This window comes from Delphinapterus leucas, chromosome 2, assembly GCF_059928025.1.
Source record: "Delphinapterus leucas isolate spDelLeu-1000000601 "Yukka" chromosome 2, BTC_Dleu_Yukka2, whole genome shotgun sequence".
Classification (NCBI taxonomy): domain Eukaryota; kingdom Metazoa; phylum Chordata; class Mammalia; order Artiodactyla; family Monodontidae; genus Delphinapterus; species Delphinapterus leucas.
Genome location: NC_143130.1, coordinates 40,439,756 through 40,458,078, shown reverse-complemented (window position 1 = coordinate 40,458,078; position 18,323 = coordinate 40,439,756). Strand labels below are relative to the sequence as shown.

The following is an 18,323-nucleotide window of genomic DNA, read 5'->3' as shown; positions in this document are numbered from 1 at the left end:
CGCGCTTAGTCTGTTCCCGCTGAGACCGGCAGGGGGCGCGCGGCGGAGGGCCGAGAGGGGCGCCCGTGGCTGCTCAGGTCTGGTCCCGGCCCAGGTCCCGGCCCAGATCTCGGCCCCGGCCCCGACCGCGGCAGAAATGCACGAGGTCTGCAGTCATCAGGGCTACGAGCAGCAGTCTGTAAAGGCCCAGTGCTAGAAGCGGGCCCGGGCCCCTATGGGAGAGGGGAGGGTATCAGGATGCTGGCCCAAGCCGCGCTCTTGCTACTGCAGCCTGTGGGTTAGAGCCCCTGAGAGTCTGGAGAAAGCCCAGAACTCCCTACCCAGAAAAGTGTAGAATTTGAAAATACAAATTCAGGGGGCTCACAGGTACCCTGAAGCCATCTGTGGACAGATTCAGGATTGAAAACCCCGACTATAATACGTGTAATCCAGAATACAAGATCCTCTCAGTATTGACACCCGTCCCACCCCACCCACCACACAACACCTACAATGACTCCCTGTCACCTGCTTTCACAGCTCCCTGAACTTTTCCTTCACAGATTTGTTTGTAATCATGTATTTACGCGATTTTATGTTTGAGATCTGTCCCTCCACTGGTCTGTAAGCTACAAGCCTCCCACTCCAGAAATTAGGAACAGAGCCTCAGGTACTGGAACACCCCGTCAGTGTGCCAGTGGCTCTGGGGCTGGAGTTCTCACCTGAAGACGTGAGGAGGCGGAAGGGCAGAGAGATTGACCTGGTGCAAGGCCTCAAATTCAGACCTAGTGCAGCAGGAGCCCCCTGCAGCCTGCAGGTGGCAGCAGTAGGCTTCCTCCGGGGTATCAGAGAGCCGAGGACAGAAGAAACCGGGGTAGCGATGGCCATCAGCATCCCAGGCGGTCTGGCACAAGTGGGGATGGTGGGCCAAAGCTGAAAGGAGGGGCAAGAGGGCTGGAGACAGGCAGGAATGATCTACCCACACCCCACTCCACCCCTTTTGGAGAATAAAAGGGATCAACCATTATCAGAAGGGCAGGCTTCCTTCCTCCCCACAAGCTCCCCAGAGTAGCCTATACCTTGCTAAAAGTGTAGGGTACTGGAGGGGGGGCTGGGAAGAGGAGAGCGCTGTACCTGAGAGAGAGGTCGGCTGGGCAAGCGTCATCCAGCTGAAGAGCAACAGTAGCCCCACAGACAGGCCTGTCAGCAAAGGGCCTGGCCTCCTCTGGAAGCCCATGAGAGGTCACCTCCACCTCAGCCCTGGTCCTAGAAATCCCAACATCTCTATTTCTAAGCCATGACTGCAGGCAGTAAGGAAATAAAATCAAAGCCCCAAAGCACCATTAACACAAACCTGAAGCTTCTCTGTCACAGACCTCTAGAGAGAGCTGAAAGTGACTGAGTTTCTATCTTCTATTGGAAAATGGGAGGATTGTGGCTCCAGGCTGCCTAAGGTTCTCTAAGCTGAAGGGGAAAAGGCTCAGAAGGCTAGAACACCGAATGAGGAATGAGAGAGAAGTTGAGCCACTAGCCTGAAGAACAGACAAGCATTAAGAACCAAATATGTTTCTCTCTATACACTCTAAACTTTCAGGCTGCCGTGGAAGCCATGGGAATTCTGATTGTTCCACTTCAGGCCCCAGAGACCTCAGTTCCAGCGTTTGGAGCTTCCCTCTCTAACTTCTGCGTCATGGCAACCACAAAGACTAGCTGAAAAGCAAGCGTGAGTGTTCTCATTAACTTTTCCCCTGAGCCCTCATTGACCCCAGCTACCAACCAAAGTATAAAATCTACCAATCTGACTGGAGTATACTTAGCAACCAGCCAACCCCATTTCACAAGAAAATCTCTTCCAGGGTCTCCAGGTCTCTCTTACCAAACCTCATACTTCATAGATGCTGTCTGCTGAGACAGGGAATTTCTCGAGAAGGCCAGAGGCCACCAGCCAGCAGTGTTGTGTTGTTCCAGTGTCTACTGAGGCCTAACAACGTCATGCTCCCAGAACAGCAGTGACAACACTCATAAGGGGCCCACAGCAGTGCCTGGGAACTGAAGCAGGAACCCTCACGGCACAAGAAAGAAATGCAGATTTTGTTCCCAGCGCCTGACAGCAAAGAAGACAGTTCCTGCAGAAACAACACTGCTGCCTGGGAGCCTAAGTCTGAAACAGTTAGGGAGGGCTCCCAGTGCAGGCTCCAATTTCCAGAAGGTTAAGCACTAGGGTCTTCTGGCCCCAAAGGTGAGGCTCCCATGCCCATAGCAACCAGGCCATTCTTGCAGGGAGAACTATTTTTATAAATTTTTTTTATTTTATTTTAATTTTGGCTGCGTTGGATCTTCGTTGCTGCGCGCGGGCTTTCTTTAGTTGCAGCAAGCGGGGGCTACTCTTTGTTGCGGTGCATGGGCTTCTCCTTGCGGTGGCTTCTCTTGTTCCAGAGCACGGGCTCTAGGAATGCAGGCTTCAGTAGTTGTAGCACGCAGCCTCAGTAGTTGTGGCTCGCAGACTCTAGAGTGCAGGCTCAGCAGCTGTGGCACATGGGCTTAGTTGCTCCGCGGCATGTGGGATCTTCCCGGGCCAGGGCTCGAACCCATGTCCCCTGCATTGGCAGGCAGATTCTTAACCACTGCGGCCACCAGGGAAGCACAAGAACTATTTTTAGAGCGCTTTGAGAATTTTCAGAGCATTGACAGCTTGAAAATTGTTTTGCCATGGCGGGAGAGGACCCTCCTGGGAGAAGCTGTCTCTGGTCCACAGGCTAGGTGAATTGCCCTTCCTCCAAGTTACCAGTCCCCTGTGCCTTCCTGCCCTGGACACACTGTGAGGCTGCTGTCTTATGTCTTGTGTATTTTCCTCCTTCCGCCAGGATGTGGGTTCCCAGAGCCAGGCCATATTCTTCTTGCACCATCAGCAAAGCCCACTTAACCAGGGGCTGCGATATTGAGGGCAGCTTCCCACACCCAGGGCCCTCACGTCAACCCCAGAGAAACTCTTCTGGGCCAGACGCCACAATCCTCAGGCCTCCGCGGCGCTAGGGGGCGCTGTGGAAGCTCGGTCCACGCTCCCCGGGATCCTGGGACCGAGGTCGCCCGCGCCACCCGCGCGATGGGCTCCGAGGCGGCCCAGCTGTTGGAGGCGGCTGACTTCGCGGCTCGCAAGCACCAATGGCAGCGGCGGAAGGACCCCGAAGGGACCCCCTTCATCAATCACCCTATCGGTGGGCGCGCCGCCGGGGGAGCAACGGCTGTAGCATCTAGGGGGTGGGGACCGGGAAGGGAACCGGGGGGCGTGCACCTCATCGAGCACCTAGTCCGTACCAGTCCTTGTGCCAGGCACTGTTCGTGACGCACCACAACCTGGAGCGGTAGGCATGATTGTTCCCTTTGTACAGTGAACATCCAAAAAAGAGTAAAGGACTTCCCCAAGGTCACCCAGCTAGTGAGGAGCCACATCTGGCTCTACAAAACCCACAACACGCCGCCCTGGGACTCCCTCCTGTCTGACTTCCTGCTTTGCCCCGTCAGGTGTGGCTCGTATCCTGACCCACGAGGCAGGAATCTCTGACATTGTGGTGTTACAGGTAACTTTCCTCCTCTGCTAGGAGGCTGGGGTGCGGGTCAGGGGCCCCATTCAGCTCTGGGTTCCCCTTGGCAGGCGTCACAGGACTGAGTGAGAGCCTGTCCCCAGGCAGCCCTGCTCCATGACACGGTGGAGGACACAGACACCACCCTGGATGAGGTGGAGCTGCACTTCGGGGCACAAGTGCGGCGTCTGGTGGAGGAGGTAACAGATGACAAGACTCTGCCCAAGCTGGAGAGAAAGCGGCTGCAGGTGGAGCAGGCACCCCACAGCAGCCCCGGGGCTAAACTGGTGAAGCTGGCAGACAAACTGTACAATCTGAGGGACCTGAATCGCTGCACCCCAGAGGGTACGCTCCTCCACCTGCTCTGAGGGCAAGGGGAGGGGTATCCACCTTCTGAAGGCACAGCTTGGTCACTTCCCCTGAAAAAAAGCCCGGGTGTTCTTGTTAATTCCCTAGACTAATCTTAGTAGACCACTCTGATCTTCTTTCATACACTAGAAATGCAGTAGCTGGGCAAGGGGGAAGTTTTCAGAACAAATCCGTCCATCAGGAACTCATCTCACAGCCCTGCACCAAGCCCTCCAGGAAGTGGGCAAAATCCAGTGCCTTCCTGGACGTCAACGTGAGCAGTTTTCTGTCCATTCTTATGCAGGATGGTCCGAACACCGAGTCCAGGAATACTTCGAGTGGGCAGCACAGGTGGTGAAGGGGCTTCAGGGGACAAACCAACAGCTGGAAGACGCTCTAAAGCAGCTGTTTAAGGAGCGGGGGCTGACACTCTGAGCAGTATTTGGAGCCAGCCAGTGGCACAGACTCCATCCTTGCCCAGGCCAGAGAAGATTCATACTTCAGCCTTTCGGTGCCTCCCGAGCTTCCTCCCTGGTTCACTCAGCCCAGGTATTAGAGACCAAATACACGTGTCCTTTCTCACTCTGAAGATCTGCCAACTAAGCTGAGCCCCAGATTGTGGGATGATGCGCCCCACCCATTTCTAATGCATTCACTGCCCTTCTCCAGGCCTTGGGTCTGATTGCATGGTGGGATCTCTGGCCCCTCAGGGACTTGGGCTTATATACAAACGCTAGTTCAAAAGTCATTATGCAAAATAAAACATTTGGATAAAGGTTTGAGTTGCTGCTGCTCCTTCTCCAGCCTCCCCATTGGGGAACCGATGGGGGGAGGGGGGGATACCTGCCCTTCAGTAGGGCAGGGTTCCAACTGTGTGCCCCTGGGACAGATCCCTCAGGTTGAGGGCCTCAACCCCTCGGAGACTGGCTTCCTTATCAGTAAGATAGGTTGTGTAATTATCAGGGCTGGATTATGTGACGTGCCTGACACACAGGTATTCAAAAATTGGTAGGCTTCCTCATTAAGAAAGTTGGATGGGTTGACAGATACATTGGAAAGGAGTGCCAACCTGCTTACTGGCATCTCTTGCTGAGCACGGCAGAGTCCCCAGAAGCAACACGATAGGGCCGGTGGGGGACCGCGGGTCCCTCAAACCCCGGGTTGCAACGGAAACTTGCCGAAGTTTGCATCCCACCCCCAGTTTCCCCTTCATCACATCTCGGGTTCCCTTGGTTGCTAAGCGACAGGAACTTCCGGGCGCTTCGGGAAGTGGCCCGGGAACTGACCCACGCTTGGAGCCCGGCGGTGGGCGGGATCTGGGCGAGGGGGCGGAGCTTTTCAAGGTGTCCGCCTGAGGGGATCCCCAACTGATCGGTTTTTTGGTCGGTGCTGAGCAGCTGGGGCCTGTTAGCCCACTTGAAAAGGGTACATCTGTGAGGATGAGGAGGTTGTTAGGTCAAAGGCCACTTCGTGGTCACGAGGTGCTTGATGTTTTACAAAACCTTTTCACAGGTGTTACCTCATCTGTTCTTTATAATAACCAGATGAGATAGGCAGGGTAGGGATTATTGTTCTCATTTTACTGAGATGAAATATGAAGCTCTCGGAGGTGAGAAGACTTGTTAATGATCAACCAGACCAGAATCCCTCTCTCTTTTTGCCACACTGCTGGGCCTTTTTAACCAGACAAAAATGACAATTGAGGTTAGCTCCAACCACACTGGACATAGTAAAGATCAAGTCTGAAGAGGCTAGTGGATCTGGATTATGAGTCTGGCCTCCCTAGATAACCTGTTTGAACTGAGCCAATAGAGTGGATTTTTTTTTTTTATTCAATAATTTTTAAAAATAATCAGAGACTTTTGGAAAAGTTGGAAGTACAACATAAGTAACTTTTTCACCTGAACCATTTGAGATTAACTTGCTGACCTGATGGCCTATCACCCCTAAGTATTTTAGTATTTGGACAAAGAAATTCTCCTGCATAAACCAAACTACAACCATCAACATCAGGAAATTAATGTTAATACCTTACTACCCTAACTCTCTGATTATAAGGGGCTTCACAATTGTATGCTTAGTTTGGCTTTTGCTGGGCTGGGAATCAAAAGGTTTACTTCCAGCCTAGAATTAGAATGACAACAAAGAGATTCCTGGCCACTCCGAGGATCTGTCCTCGACTGGTCTCCATTTCTCTGGAGCTGCATGGCCTCGTCTTCTGTTCATGGCTGTAGCTGTTCTCTCCATTCTTAGTCAAAGGAGATTTCCTCTTGTTTTGAGTATGACCATGCTTTTACATTTTAAAAAATATATATATTTTGGCCGCTCCGGGTCTTAGTTGCGGCATGCGATGGGGATCCAGTTCCCCAACCAGGGATCAAACCCAGGCCCCCTGCATTGGGAGCACGGAGTCTTAACCACTGGACCACCAGGGAAGTCCCTTGCTTTTCCATGTTTCATATTTTGTTTAGCATTCTTAGGCATTAGGAATTGAGGGGGCAGCAGTACAGGTGTGCTTACTCATCTAGTTTGAATGCAAGTCCCCAGGCATTCTGACAAGAAAACCTGTCTTTCCCCTACTGAGCTTCTCAGGCCTCCACACCCAACGCTGTGTCTTACATCTTCATCCCTGTCATGTTCCAAATGCCAAGGAGGCCTCATCCCCAACCCCACATAGGCTTCCTGTGCCTAGGCTACCGAATTTCAGAGTTCTTTCCTTCCAGATTTATTCTCAACTAGGGAGGTCTAAGTCAGGAGCCAAAATGGATGGACACTCTGCAGCACTTGGTCCTGGCAACTATTATGATCAAATCAGATTTCCCACTGACCCTAAGTAAAATTGAGGTTTGCTGTGAAGGATCTGGTCTCTCATCTATCTTTTTTTTTTTCTCTACGAGAATTGCTCCTTGAAGTGTTTGTACGCATCTTTGTTACGGAGAAACAAAAATTTAGTTCAGAGATCTCTTTTGGATGGTTAGCCTCATTCCTACCACCCAGACTATGATTTCCTTTCTCTGTGAGGGCATGAGTGTCATTAGCCAACCACAGTGACAAGAGAGTGTGGTAAGCAGGTCAATTTCAGGTAGAGATGCCACTCTCTCCACACAGCTCATACCCATCCCCTAGGCAAGCCAAATCAGAGCACTGTGTGGGCCTGGCCCACCCTGCTTGGGGGGACTCAGCTCTTACAGTTTGAGTCTGCCTTTCTCTTCATGGTTCCAGCTGGCCATACAGCCCTCCCTTCTTCATGGAAACAGTATGATTCTATGGATGGAGAGTTGCAGAGAGGAACAGAATCCTATCCATTTCCAGTGGCTGAAGTTGCTTCTGTTATGTCCTGGTTCCTTTTTTTTTTTTTTTATGTGTTTTATGTCACTGAAAATTGATTTGTTCAATAACCTTGTATCGATATTGCATACTGAAAAGAACATTTAATTGGCTTTGCCACTGACATAGGTGAGTTCATGTAACCTCTGTGGGTCTCAGTTCCTCATTAGTAAAATGAGAGGGTTGGACTAAATGGCCTCTATGTGCCCTTCTAGAACTAACATCATACATGTTTGTAATTGAAGAGAAATTCCGTATTACGTAACAGAGGATCTTGCATTGAAAGCAGGCCCTCTTGGGGCAAAGGGTGTCTGCCCCCTGGGCTCACTCTTTCCACCTGAGTTCTCCCTTACTCCTAAGGTCCCTGGTTCATTTTTTTTTTTTTTTTAAGAAACACTCAAAAGTAGCTTATTAGAAATTGTGTGTGTCAGATTATCAAATTACATTGACACAATGGTTTTTAAGTTCTTTCCAATTCCAGAGTATGGTTTATAGGTTAATTTACTTATATTCTTAACTCCAGGCATTGATCTAAGAAACAGACCAACACTTTAGCCTATGGTCTCTACAAAGGCTGTAGTTTTCTGCACATTTTATAAACTGAATTACATATACACATAATTTAATTTTTAAACATTTTTGAACTGGAAAGGTGCATTTTTCTACAAAGGGCAAAAGAGATATCTTTTTTCCTACTTGATACCATAAAGGGAAGTCTGTCAGAATGGAGATGGTACAGTTATCAGAGTTCATAAGACAATAATACTTGCAACAAATGGGATCTAAATAACTGTAAAATTGAATGTCCTTTAAGAAATGGAAGCTGAAAAGTACATTCAAAAAATTTCAATCAAGCACAAGTAATCCACTTTCCTGAACTGCACACACTTTCTCAAGTATATATAAGGGATCCCGTTCCGGTTTTGATGTAACCCTCAGAACTGTGAGGCCTCAGGGCCAGAGCCCCGTGGGAAAGTGTTGCCGCTAGCCTTAAAATAGTAGGCCCCTTTCCAAATTACGTGTGCAGAAGACTCACCTGGGAGCTTGTTAAGAATGCAGATTCTTTGGCCCCTCCTCCCAGAGACTGGTCCAATAGGTTCTGCTAAGGAATCCGTCTCTCCTCTCGTGCACTAAGGAAGGGCTTTGGGTTTTGCTCTTGTTACAGGTCGGTCTCCGGGATCCGTGGCTCTGCCGCACAGATGCCCATTTCAGCCTGCGGGCTGAAGGAGGAGCCCCAGTCAGGGCAGGCCAGGAAGCTGGACTTCCAACAAGGAATTCTGGTGATTCTGGACCACACCTTGAGCAATGCTGCCTTATGGAGTTCTAAAAGGCCAGTGTGTAGGAGTAAACATTTCAGTTCCTGGCAGATGAATAACTTCACTGCACATCTAAGACCTCCAGAGAGAACAGCCTTTATTCTGCTAATTTCCTCGGGGGTTCACAGATTCTCCCTTATCATTTGATTACAAATTACATTATACTTGCAAATAACGCCTGCTATGGTGTAACCGCTTAGAATCCTTTACTAATATGATTATAGTTCATATTTACTGAGCTCTTATATGTACCAGGCACTGTGCTAAGCACTTCACACTGATAAACTTCATTCTTTCACTACGATGTAGATAGGATTCCACGCGCCCTGGCCTGGTGCTGGCAGCAATGCCCTTGGATGACCTGGAAGAACTCAGCTGGTCACTGCTGAATCTTTAGGTCGCTGCTTAGCAGGCCCCAGTGACTTGCTCCAAGGAGCCCAAAGCAAGCTATTCTCCTAAAGTAACTGTACTCACCAATTTTTGAAGTGCTGCAAATATTTTCTCCCAAATCTGTCATTTGTGTTTTAACCTTGGTGGTTTCCATCATATGCAAACTTTCAATATATTTTTGGTGGTAAAATCTGTTTATCTTCTCCCTTATTATATCTTTTAGGTTTCATGTTGTTTAGAAAAGACCTTCCCACACCAAAGGTATAAAAATATCCTATATTTTCCTCAGTAATTCTGTAATTTTTTTGTTTTTTCTCTCTAGAGCTAATTTTTGTGGAAACTGTGAGGTAGAGAACTCTTACTTTAATAGATAGGCAGTTATCTTAAAGTACTCTTTATTAAATAGTCCATCTTTTTCCCACTTAAAATACTCCTTGGGTCCTGTACCAAATCCCCTCACACCTGGGTCTGATGCTAGGCTCTCCCTTTGGGTCCAGCAGTCTGATCCCACTCCACGTCACACTGACTGAACTCACGGTCGATCGAGAGTCCCCTGGGAAATCTCGTAGGACAAGTGTCTTTTACCCACCTGAGCACCACCGCCCCAGACTCACTGTCATTCAGAATTTTCTTGGTATTCTCACACATTTAGTCTTCCAAATGAATGTTAGAACCCATTAAATTCCAAAAAGTATCCAATCTCACTGGAATACATTGAATTTATAAGCTGATCTGGAGAGAACCAGAATCTTTATAGAAACGTGATGTGCCTTGTTTGCTCTGTTAAGGTCTTCAGCTGATCCTGCTGGATTGTACAGGTTGGGCGTTCTGTAACCCTCCCTCATCTCTCTCATCTGCCACACTGCAGGGGTTTAGTAGTGCCAGAACACAGCTAAATAATAGTATGTCCTTGACTAATTTCTGACTTTACTGGGAATGCCGGTGGTATCTGACTCTTTAGAATGCCACTGACTGTTGGTTTCAGATAGAGACACCTTTATCTAGGTTAGGATGTTTCTTTGTAATCTTAACTTACTAAGAGTTTAATAAGGGATAGATTTTAAATTTTACCAAATATCGTTTCAGCATCTCTAGAGGCTATCATAAATTTTTTTCTAATAATCGAAGCTGCAGTGAAGGCTAATGAGCAGCCACGGTGCCTCCTAATTTAGTGTACATCTCCCTAGTCCCCGCACCAGGAAGTGAATACTTCTGTGGAAGGATGAACAAGGCGAAGCTTAAGGGCTGACTGTAGGAATGATGACGAAAGCTTTCTCGAGTTGCCCACCGCAAGCTGGAGGCTTCACTTTCTTTCCAGGGAAAGGAAACATGCCCGATCAAACGCCCCCATGATGGGAAGCAGCTCTTCAGGACAGTGGTGTACAGAGTGCAGGAACCAAAGAGGAGTCAAGTAGGGTGGCCTCTGCCACCATTCCACAAATCAACACACAGACCAAGTGCCCAGTCTGAGATGGGGTTTTGGTACCTGAAGTGTCCCATGAGCTCCGGTCACGACAGTCTTCATGAGTCCTTCCTGCCACACTGCAGCGCCTGGCCAGGGCGTGAGGGTCAGGGAGCACTAAGAGTGGAGCCGTCACAGAAAGCAGCGATTCCTGCTACTCCTCCACCCCACTGCTAACTCGCGGTCCCCAGCCCCCTCCTCCTGGCAGCGCTCTGCTCCTGCCTGTCACACCAGGACATGTAGCCCTTACACAACCACAGGACTCCCCGAGAGCCAGCTCTTGCCTACTGTGACCCTGACGCTGGGCTATTACCCACTCAGGCTCCCCTGCTTCTCCTCCATCCCATTCAGGGGAAAGGATGGGTGCTTGAGCCTGCACCCAACTAGGTGGACACGCACAACCCAAAGCAGAGGCTGGCACCACCCACTCTGACCAAGGGCCTTCTCTCCTACAACTCACTGGCGCCTGCCCTAACCACCCAACACTGGGCTGTGGGTTGCCCCCGAACACAGAAGCAACGATAAAGAGAAAATGAGGGCAGAGCCCAGTCTGTCACAGTTCTGAGAGGTAGATCAGGACAGGAGACCCAGGGTGGCATGTCCAACCCGATCTTATGTGAAAAGGCCGTCTCTGTGGATGAACTTTCTCTTCAGGCCACAAGAAGCCCTAGCCCAGGCGGAGGCGAAAGGTGGCAATCTCCATGGGCTCCAAATAGATGTCAGTGCTGTTGGAGGGCGAGGCCAAGGGGTACAGCAATGTCAAGGAGGTTGGCTGCAGGAAAACCACATCCAAGCCACGGAAGAGGCTCCCCAGGGCCACCTGTGGGGAGGAGAGAAGGCGCAGGGCAGTGCTGGGGGCTGACACACCAGATGCTGCTGCTCTTCTTCTATGTAACTTGTATGAATCTCACAGAAGCTATGGGCCTCTCTGCAGCAAGGTGCCTACATACATAGGTGAGCCTGTGCAACCTTGAAGCCTGTCCACAGATCCTAGGGAAGGAACTGCTGCACTGAGCTGTTAGCTCTTTGAGGAGAGGGACCATGTCTTTTTTTTGGCCGTGCCATGCGGTTTACGGGATCCTAGTTCCCCGACCAGGGATTGAACCTGGCCCAAGGCAGTGAAATCACTGAGTCCTAACCACTGGACCGCCAGGGAACTCCCAGCAGGGATCATGTCTTGATTCACTTCTGAATCACTGGTGCCCAGCACACGGAGGCATTTATCAGTGCCAGCCTTTGCTGGCTTAAACAATGAACAGAGTATGATGGCTTTTAGTTTTTAATTCCTGGTGTTTCCATTTGTTTGATAGAGGTCCGTACACATGAAACAGAAGTTCTCCACCTGGACACCTTGTCTGGAACTGGCCCCTGCCAGGCCTCAGAGGCTTTGAAAACACATGTCAACAGCTTCTCCCTTGCTCTCCGTAAAGCCCCAGAATAACCCTGCCACCTCCCCCCTTGCTGCTCAGCCTCACTGCCGCCTCACCAAGCTCTTAGCTTGCCATCCCCAGTGCTCTGTTTCCCTGCCCTCCTCTCCCTTCCCACACCTGGGCCCTGCTCACCTTGCCTTGGCTTGTGGTGCAGTTGAAGCCCAAGTTCTTGGCCTCGAGGCCACAGTCAAAACCCTTGCGGTGTAAGAGGAGCGCAGTTTCGGCTGAGGGCAAGCTATCATCCTGGTGACAGACCACAGGGCAGCGGGGAGAGGGGGGGGGTCTCTGCAGGGCTCACAGGTGTAGCAGCGCCTCTGCCCGGCAGGCAGGGCTGGGATGGGGAGGAGTCTGGGCGAGGAGGGCAGGGTCCGCCCCGAGGGTCAGCACTGAGCGGGACACTCACCTCTGCCTGGAGCGTCCGCAGGTTGAGCAGGTGGAAGTCACAGGGCAGAGAGGAGGCCAGAGGACGAAATGAGCACAGAGCAGGGCCTGGGGGCTGCCTCTTGGCCACGGGCAGGGCGAGCACAGGGGTGTTCAGGTACATGGAAGTCAGGTGACTGAGGAGGGATGGGTAGCTGGTAGAGGGGCCATCTTGGACCTGGAAGATTGGCCCGAGACGTGGGTGAGGAAGTGGAGCGGGGGGAGCAGGAGGGTAACAGCACGTCCAGGTCAGTTTCTTTGGAGAGAGCTTCCCTGATGTGTCTGGATACAAGGGATGCCTGACTCCAGGACTCTTCAAATGCGGTCACTTCCCACCTCACACAGCTTAGGAAGGGCTACCTCACCAGGCCAGCGCTCCTCTAACTATGGAGGCTTTCTGCTCCCACAACACCATCGTGAGTCACACACTCCCATCAGCAACATCTCCTGTCACATAGAGATTCTCAGTGCAGCGAGAAGAAGGGAAGACAGACAGACGGATGCTTCACCATGGAGGATGGGCCTCTGATGGAGAAAGTCTCTGGAGCAACCCTGCAGCTTCAAGCTCGACCCCGTATCCACAGCACCAGCCCTGATGCTCGGGCCCGGCAGTCCCCACAGCTGTGCTGACTGAGAACTACTCCTTAGATGGCTGACCTAGACGTCACACTCACGGGCCTAAGGTGGACTTTCCTCCACGGCGGCTACTCTTCCATATTCTGGATTTCTGCTCTTAGCACCACCCGCCTTCCTACTGTCCAGAATCTCGCACTTCCCTCAGCCACGATCTCCGTTCCCACCTTGGCAGCGTCCTCACGCCCATCGCCGGCTTCTCCCTCCTGTGGCTCATTTCAAGCCACCAAAATGTCCTGCTTGAACAGCCTTTAAGCTGTCACCCCTGCCTCCGGTCTCCCTGAAGATCCCCGAGTCCCTGCTGTGGCAGTGACATGCTTAGGGCAAAGTCCCAACAGTGTTCTCCCAGCTCAGATCCCTCACTGGCCTCCAGGAGGAAGTCCAGACTCTTCGCCAGGCACTGAAGGCCCACTACAGTCTGCCTCAACCTACCTCCATGGCAGCCCAGCACTGGCCACTAGAACTTTCTGCAATCAAGGAAATATGCTATATCTGCACTAGCACAGCAGCTACTAACCACTTGTGGCCACTGAGCCACTTGAAATGTGGCCAGTTTGAATGAAGAATCAAATTGGTTATTGTGTTTTGTCTTAATACGTTTAAGTGGCCACAGGTGGCTAGTGGCTATCACACTGCACAGGCGGCTCTGGTCTAGCTGAGTGAACTCACGGCTCTTCCCATTCACGTTCCTTCCTGCCTCCCACCCTGTGCCTCGGTTCAAGTGTGTAGGGCAGACCCCCATTCATCAAAGATGTGCGTGGATGACATCTCCTCCAGGAAGCTGTCCTTGATCCCCTTGGCCCACTATGTTCTCTCACTCCTCAGGACCAGTGGACATACCCCTTTTCGACCTTATATTTTCACACACATAACTTGGCCCCCACCCATACTCACGAGTCAATTCCTAGAGCTCTGAGGCAGTATCTTATGCATTTGCGGCCCTCTCAGTCCTTACAGCATAGCGGGTGCCCAGCAGCTATGTGATGAGTGAGTGACTGAGCCCCAGACAGGGAGATGGAGCAGCGGGCTCTGCCATCCGCCAGCTCCAACTCCAGCTACAAATAACTAACACTAGTTCAACACCCCATCGCTGGCCCTTACCTCTCGGTGCCCGCTCCTGCTGCTGTGAAAGATCAAGCCCCTAAACATGGCTGCCAGTTTGGAGAAAAAGCCAGGCTGGTGGGGGCAAAGAAAGCCATGAGATGAGCAGGGCAGGAGCAGAGCAGGTTAGAGGACACAGGGGCGGGGGTGGGAAGGTGGGAGATGAGCACAAGGAGGGCACAGGCGACAGGGTGCCGTGGAGAGGGAGGTGCCAGGCTGCATGAGATGGAGCAGCAAAGCATCAGACTCGCTTCCCCGCCAACCCGGGAATCAGGCCCTACTCTTGCTACCCTTGCCCACCTCTAGTACGCTCCCCAAGCCGTAGGCTGGAACCCCAGGGCCACCCACGGGGCCTAGCCTGACCTGGCTCCCTAGGGGGAGGCCCAGAACTTACCTCCCTGCCCAGGGTTCGCCGTTCCAACAGGAGACGGAAATGGTTGCAGGTTCTCTTGTTGTCCTTGAGCCCTTGGCCCAGGCCTCGGTTGTCGTCCTGCATTAGTCGCCGGTCCAAGATCACCTCCAGCTGGCCTAGGGAAGTTAGCTGTGAGCCCCCAGCCTGCCTGTCTCACCCCCAAGCAGACACCGACCTCTGGAAGCAGCAGCCCGCCAAAGCCCCAAGGGAAGAGCCTAGGGAACTGGCTGGAAGCTGAGTCACTCAGGGCACAAAGCCGCCGTGGAACCTAGAGCTGGAAGGGGCTGAGTGAAGGACTGTGACCCTGGCGGTTCACTGCCCGTGCTCCGCGGCTCAGGAGTGGGGGCTGGCCCGGGTGCCCAGGCAGAGAAGCGTCTCTAGGCTGGCCACACACAACAACGTGAACAGCGAGCACAACAGCCGTCAGCAGCTGCAAGGCCCTGACCCGGGCCAGGTCTTCTCAGGTGGGCGGATTTTGTTGTGACTGGAACACACGCTTCCGGCCCTGGTTCTACGTGGGGGCAGACTCCAGGTCTGCCTGCCGCGTCTGTCAAAAGGAGGGAGCAAGAGGACAGCCAGGTGGCATATCAGGCAGAGGCTCAGATTAGGTGTTATTTGGGGTTGCCCTGCAGACGAGAGATAGCAGAGGATCCTTTGCTTTTTTTTTTTGGCTGCACCGCACACAGCATGTGGGATCTCAGTTACTCCACCAGGAATTGAACCCAGGCCCCCTGCATTGGAAGCACGGAGTCTTAACCACTGGACCTCCAGGGAAGTCCCCAACCTTTCCTTTCTTTTAAAAATATGTCTGAGGGGACATTCCTCATGTCACAGTGGTTAAGAATCTGCCTGCCAATGCAGGGGACATGGGTTTGAGCCCTGGTCCAGGAAGAGCCCACAGGCTGCGGAGCTACTGAGCCCGTGTGCCACAACTACTGAGCCCGTGTGCCACAACTACTGAAACTGGCGTGCCTAGAGCCCGTGCTCTGCAACAAGAGAAACCACCCAATAAGAAGCCCGTGCACCGCGACGAAGAGTAGCCCCTGCTAGCCGCAGCTAGAGAAGGCCCGCGTGCAGCAACAAAGACCCAACGCAGCCAAATTTAAAAATAAAATAAAATAAAAATATGCCTGGGGAAGGGGCTCACTCAAAGCTGACATATGTTGGAATGAGGATTTTTCCCAGCATGTTTTTTTCAAGAATCTCTTGAGAGGAGCCCATACAGACGGCTCTATCTGCACTCCCATCACCCCAGCCCAGATTCTGACTTACGTAGTTCCTCAGTCTTTACCCTGAGCAACCACAGAAAGGCACACGAAATCCTAAAATGGACCCCTTGCATGTAAAACAATCGCCTGTTAGCGCACTGTTTTCCAGAAGGGCAGAGACCAAGGGAGGATGCTGGGCTGGGTTAAGAGTTTTACCACCAGAGTGATACTGGGCAAAGGGGCAGCAGAGCCTCATGCTTTCCAGCAGGGAGTCAGGTCCCCACTGTGCTTGCCACCCGCCCCGCAGAGCCTAGACTGGGCACTCTTGGCTCAGTCCTGCACAAAGGCTCTGCCCCAAGGACAGATGACCTGAAGGCCTCAGAGGCCACTAAGTGCAAACTGTTCACTTTACCCTGAGACTATGGGAGCCACCTGGGCTGGCCCAGTGTGAACAGCTCCAGGTCAGTCTCCTCATGTCCTCGTTTTGATTCTTTTTTTTTTTTAATTTATTTATTTAATTTATTTATGTTTGGCTGCGTTGGGTGTTCGTTGCTGCGCATGGGTTTTCTCTAGTTGCATCGAGTGGGGGCTACTCTTTGTTGCGGTGCGCGGGCTTCTCATTGTGGTGGCTTCTCTTGTTGGGAGCACGGGCTCCAGGCACGCAGGCTTCAGTAGCTGTGGCACACGGGCTTCAGCAGTTCTGGCTCACGGGCTCTAGAGCACAGGCTCAGCAGTTGTAGCACACGGGCTTAGCTGCTCCGCGGCATGTGGGATCTTCCCAGACCGGGGCTCGAACCCGTGTCCCCTGCATTGCCAGGTGGATTCTTAACCACTGCACCACCAGGGAAGCCCTCGTTTTGATTCTTAAGAATGTCATTCTCTCTTTTTTTTTTTGTCATTCTCTCTTTTAATGACCATTGGTAGGAAGGCAGGACGTATCTTTCTCCTTTGCTAAACATTTCATTTAACACTGACTACACTTTTCCAACTGTCCCTACTGCCATCCCTGTCAGGAGAAGGTGGCTGCACACCTCAGCTAAGAATCACCGTTCAATACCCTGATGCTTCTTGAGGGGATCCAACAGGCCACCCACCCCCAGTCACCTCCACAGCTGCCTCCAGCAGGGGAGAGGGTGACAGCATGTGTCTGCCTTCCTTTCATCTCCCGCTGGTGTGTGACTGATGGACAGGAAAGACGAAGAGGCCCACAGAGAGGATAGGCCTCGGTGGCAGGGATGGGCTTCTTGATCTTGCCCTCTCCCCCCGAACAGCGCCTGCTCCCCTCACCATCGTGGAGGCTGGAGACGCCGAGGGCCTGGGCAGCGTGCAGCGTGAGGCGGCTCTGTGCGTCCTGGATGCAGGCCATGACCGGCATGGGGTAGAAGTTGGCCTGCAGGGGCAGCTTCTTCCGATACCGCCGGGGCTGCACCTGCGGGGGCAAGGCCAGCAGATCAAGAGAATCCGGGCACCATTTGGGCCCCGATCAGTCTTGCCTCCGATTCCTCCTGCTCTGTCAGAGCAGATCACCTGCCAGGGCCTGTGATGCAGGCAGTAAACACAGTCCAAGTTCTGTTCCATGGGGTCTCTAGGGCCCCAGGCCTGAGGCATCACCTGAAAGCCATTGAGGTCCGTGAAGAAGGTGCCCTGGCTGTCAATGTCTGTGTGGAGGCGCAGGGCCAGCTCCTTGTTGACGCAGTCCCGGATGTCCACCAGGGATGACACGTCCAGAGACAGCCCCTCCACCCCTGGGCACAGGACAAAGGGAGAGGCTGAGCGGCGTGAGCCACAGCCTGAGAGACTGGGCTGGGAGAGGCTGTGCCCAAGCCCCAGGCAATTCCCAGCATTTCTGGCCAAGCTCTACTCCAAGAGAGTTAAGAATCAGACCCATCTCAAATGATACGTCTGTTGGGAACAGATGCATGACTAGACAACAGGCAGAAGAGCAAGCACATCACAGCCCACGGAGCCCGCACCTCCTTCCCTACCTTCCTCGCCTGCAGGGCTCACCTGGTAGGTTATAAAGCCGGACTACCTGGTGAACGTGCTCATAGTAGGCCACCACCTCTGAGAAGAAAGGGCCTTCCGTGATGCGCAGCACGGGAGGGTCCTTGGGGACGTAGGGCTGGGGAAAGAGCAGGTGGCCGCTGAACCCACGGCACAGAGAGCAAAGCAGGGAGATGCTGGCCCGCGGTCAGGCAGGAGGACTTGTTCCCAGCAGGCTCTGGGCTGAGACCCCTGGCCGAGCCGGGCCCAGGCTCCCAGGCAACGTTCCTCAGTCTCCCACCCCCCGCAGGGGCAGTGCAGGCGAGGCACCCTGGCAGGCAGGGTCGCCCTGGACGAAGGCCCGTACCCTTCTTCCTGCCCTCCGCTCCTGAGGCCTCCAGGGCCTGCTGGGGTTTGCAAGGTGTCTCTAGTTACCTTGGCCTCGCCATCAGGCAGGAAGAGGTAGGCTCCACTCTTGTCTTTGGACGAGCGGGTGCCATAGATGAGGAACTCCATGCCCACCCGCTGCTCCTGCTCCTCGTCCACCCTTCGGATGCTCTGCCGAGAGACACAGCCCTGACCCCTGGCCCCACACCCGCGTGTCAGGCCCGCCCCTGGGAGGGAGCCCAGCCCTGCTTCCCTGTGCTGTCAGCTCAGGGCCCAGACGGCCCGCTCCCGGGTCCACCATGAGTCAGGTAGCAGCGCACTCATGGTCCGGAGGCAGCTTGCACGA

At 52.8% G+C, this 18,323-nt stretch overlaps 2 protein-coding genes and 1 pseudogene across 22 annotated transcripts in view; 1 reads left to right on the top strand and 2 right to left on the bottom strand.

Moving 5' to 3' along the window:
• Window positions 1–2: 2 nt before the first annotated feature.
• On the bottom strand, window positions 3–1,849 carry LOC149750000 (protein shisa-like-1; annotated as a pseudogene). Its single transcript, XR_016392006.1, has 3 exons — window positions 1,114–1,849; window positions 702–912; window positions 3–212 (listed from the first exon to the last, which is right to left on the bottom strand). The product of XR_016392006.1 is annotated as a protein shisa-like-1 (transcript).
• Window positions 1,850–3,018: 1,169 nt separating this feature from the next.
• On the top strand, window positions 3,019–5,761 carry HDDC3 (HD domain containing 3). The gene is made up of 4 exons (XM_022563957.3): window positions 3,019–3,194; window positions 3,502–3,557; window positions 3,665–3,905; window positions 4,213–5,761. Exons 1-4 carry the CDS (start codon window positions 3,083–3,085, stop codon window positions 4,341–4,343), a joined length of 540 nt encoding a protein of 179 aa, XP_022419665.2. The 5' UTR covers window positions 3,019–3,082; the 3' UTR covers window positions 4,344–5,761.
• Window positions 5,762–8,028: 2,267 nt separating this feature from the next.
• MAN2A2 (mannosidase alpha class 2A member 2) overlaps window positions 8,029–18,323 on the bottom strand; it is a 29,427-nt gene continuing 19,132 nt past the window's right edge. For 4 of the 20 annotated variants that reach the window (XM_089906774.1, XM_089906771.1, XM_089906772.1 and 1 more), the window contains 9 exons: window positions 18,026–18,148; window positions 17,615–17,729; window positions 17,219–17,352; window positions 16,895–17,036; window positions 14,382–14,515; window positions 13,988–14,062; window positions 12,237–12,431; window positions 11,966–12,076; window positions 9,320–11,223 (listed from right to left, as the gene is read on the bottom strand). In XM_089906774.1, coding sequence (XP_089762900.1) covers window positions 11,071–11,223; window positions 11,966–12,076; window positions 12,237–12,431; window positions 13,988–14,062; window positions 14,382–14,515; window positions 16,895–17,036; window positions 17,219–17,352; window positions 17,615–17,729; window positions 18,026–18,148 — 1,182 coding nt within the window. In that variant the 3' untranslated portion in view covers window positions 9,320–11,070. The other 16 variants (XR_016392004.1, XM_089906776.1, XM_089906787.1 and 13 more) reach the window with 16 other exon arrangements.

What these genes read in the sequence shown, in the direction of transcription:
- HDDC3 (XM_022563957.3), top strand. Translation starts at nt 3,083, where the DNA reads ATGGGCTCCGAGGCGGCCCAGCTGTTGGAGGCGGCTGACTTCGCGGCT. An exon ending in CTTCATCAATCACCCTATCG is followed by an intron (nt 3,195 to 3,501) that starts GTGGGCGCGCCG and finishes TTGCCCCGTCAG; the next exon opens with GTGTGGCTCGTATCCTGACC. An exon ending in GAATCGCTGCACCCCAGAGG is followed by an intron (nt 3,906 to 4,212) that starts GTACGCTCCTCC and finishes ATTCTTATGCAG; the next exon opens with GATGGTCCGAACACCGAGTC.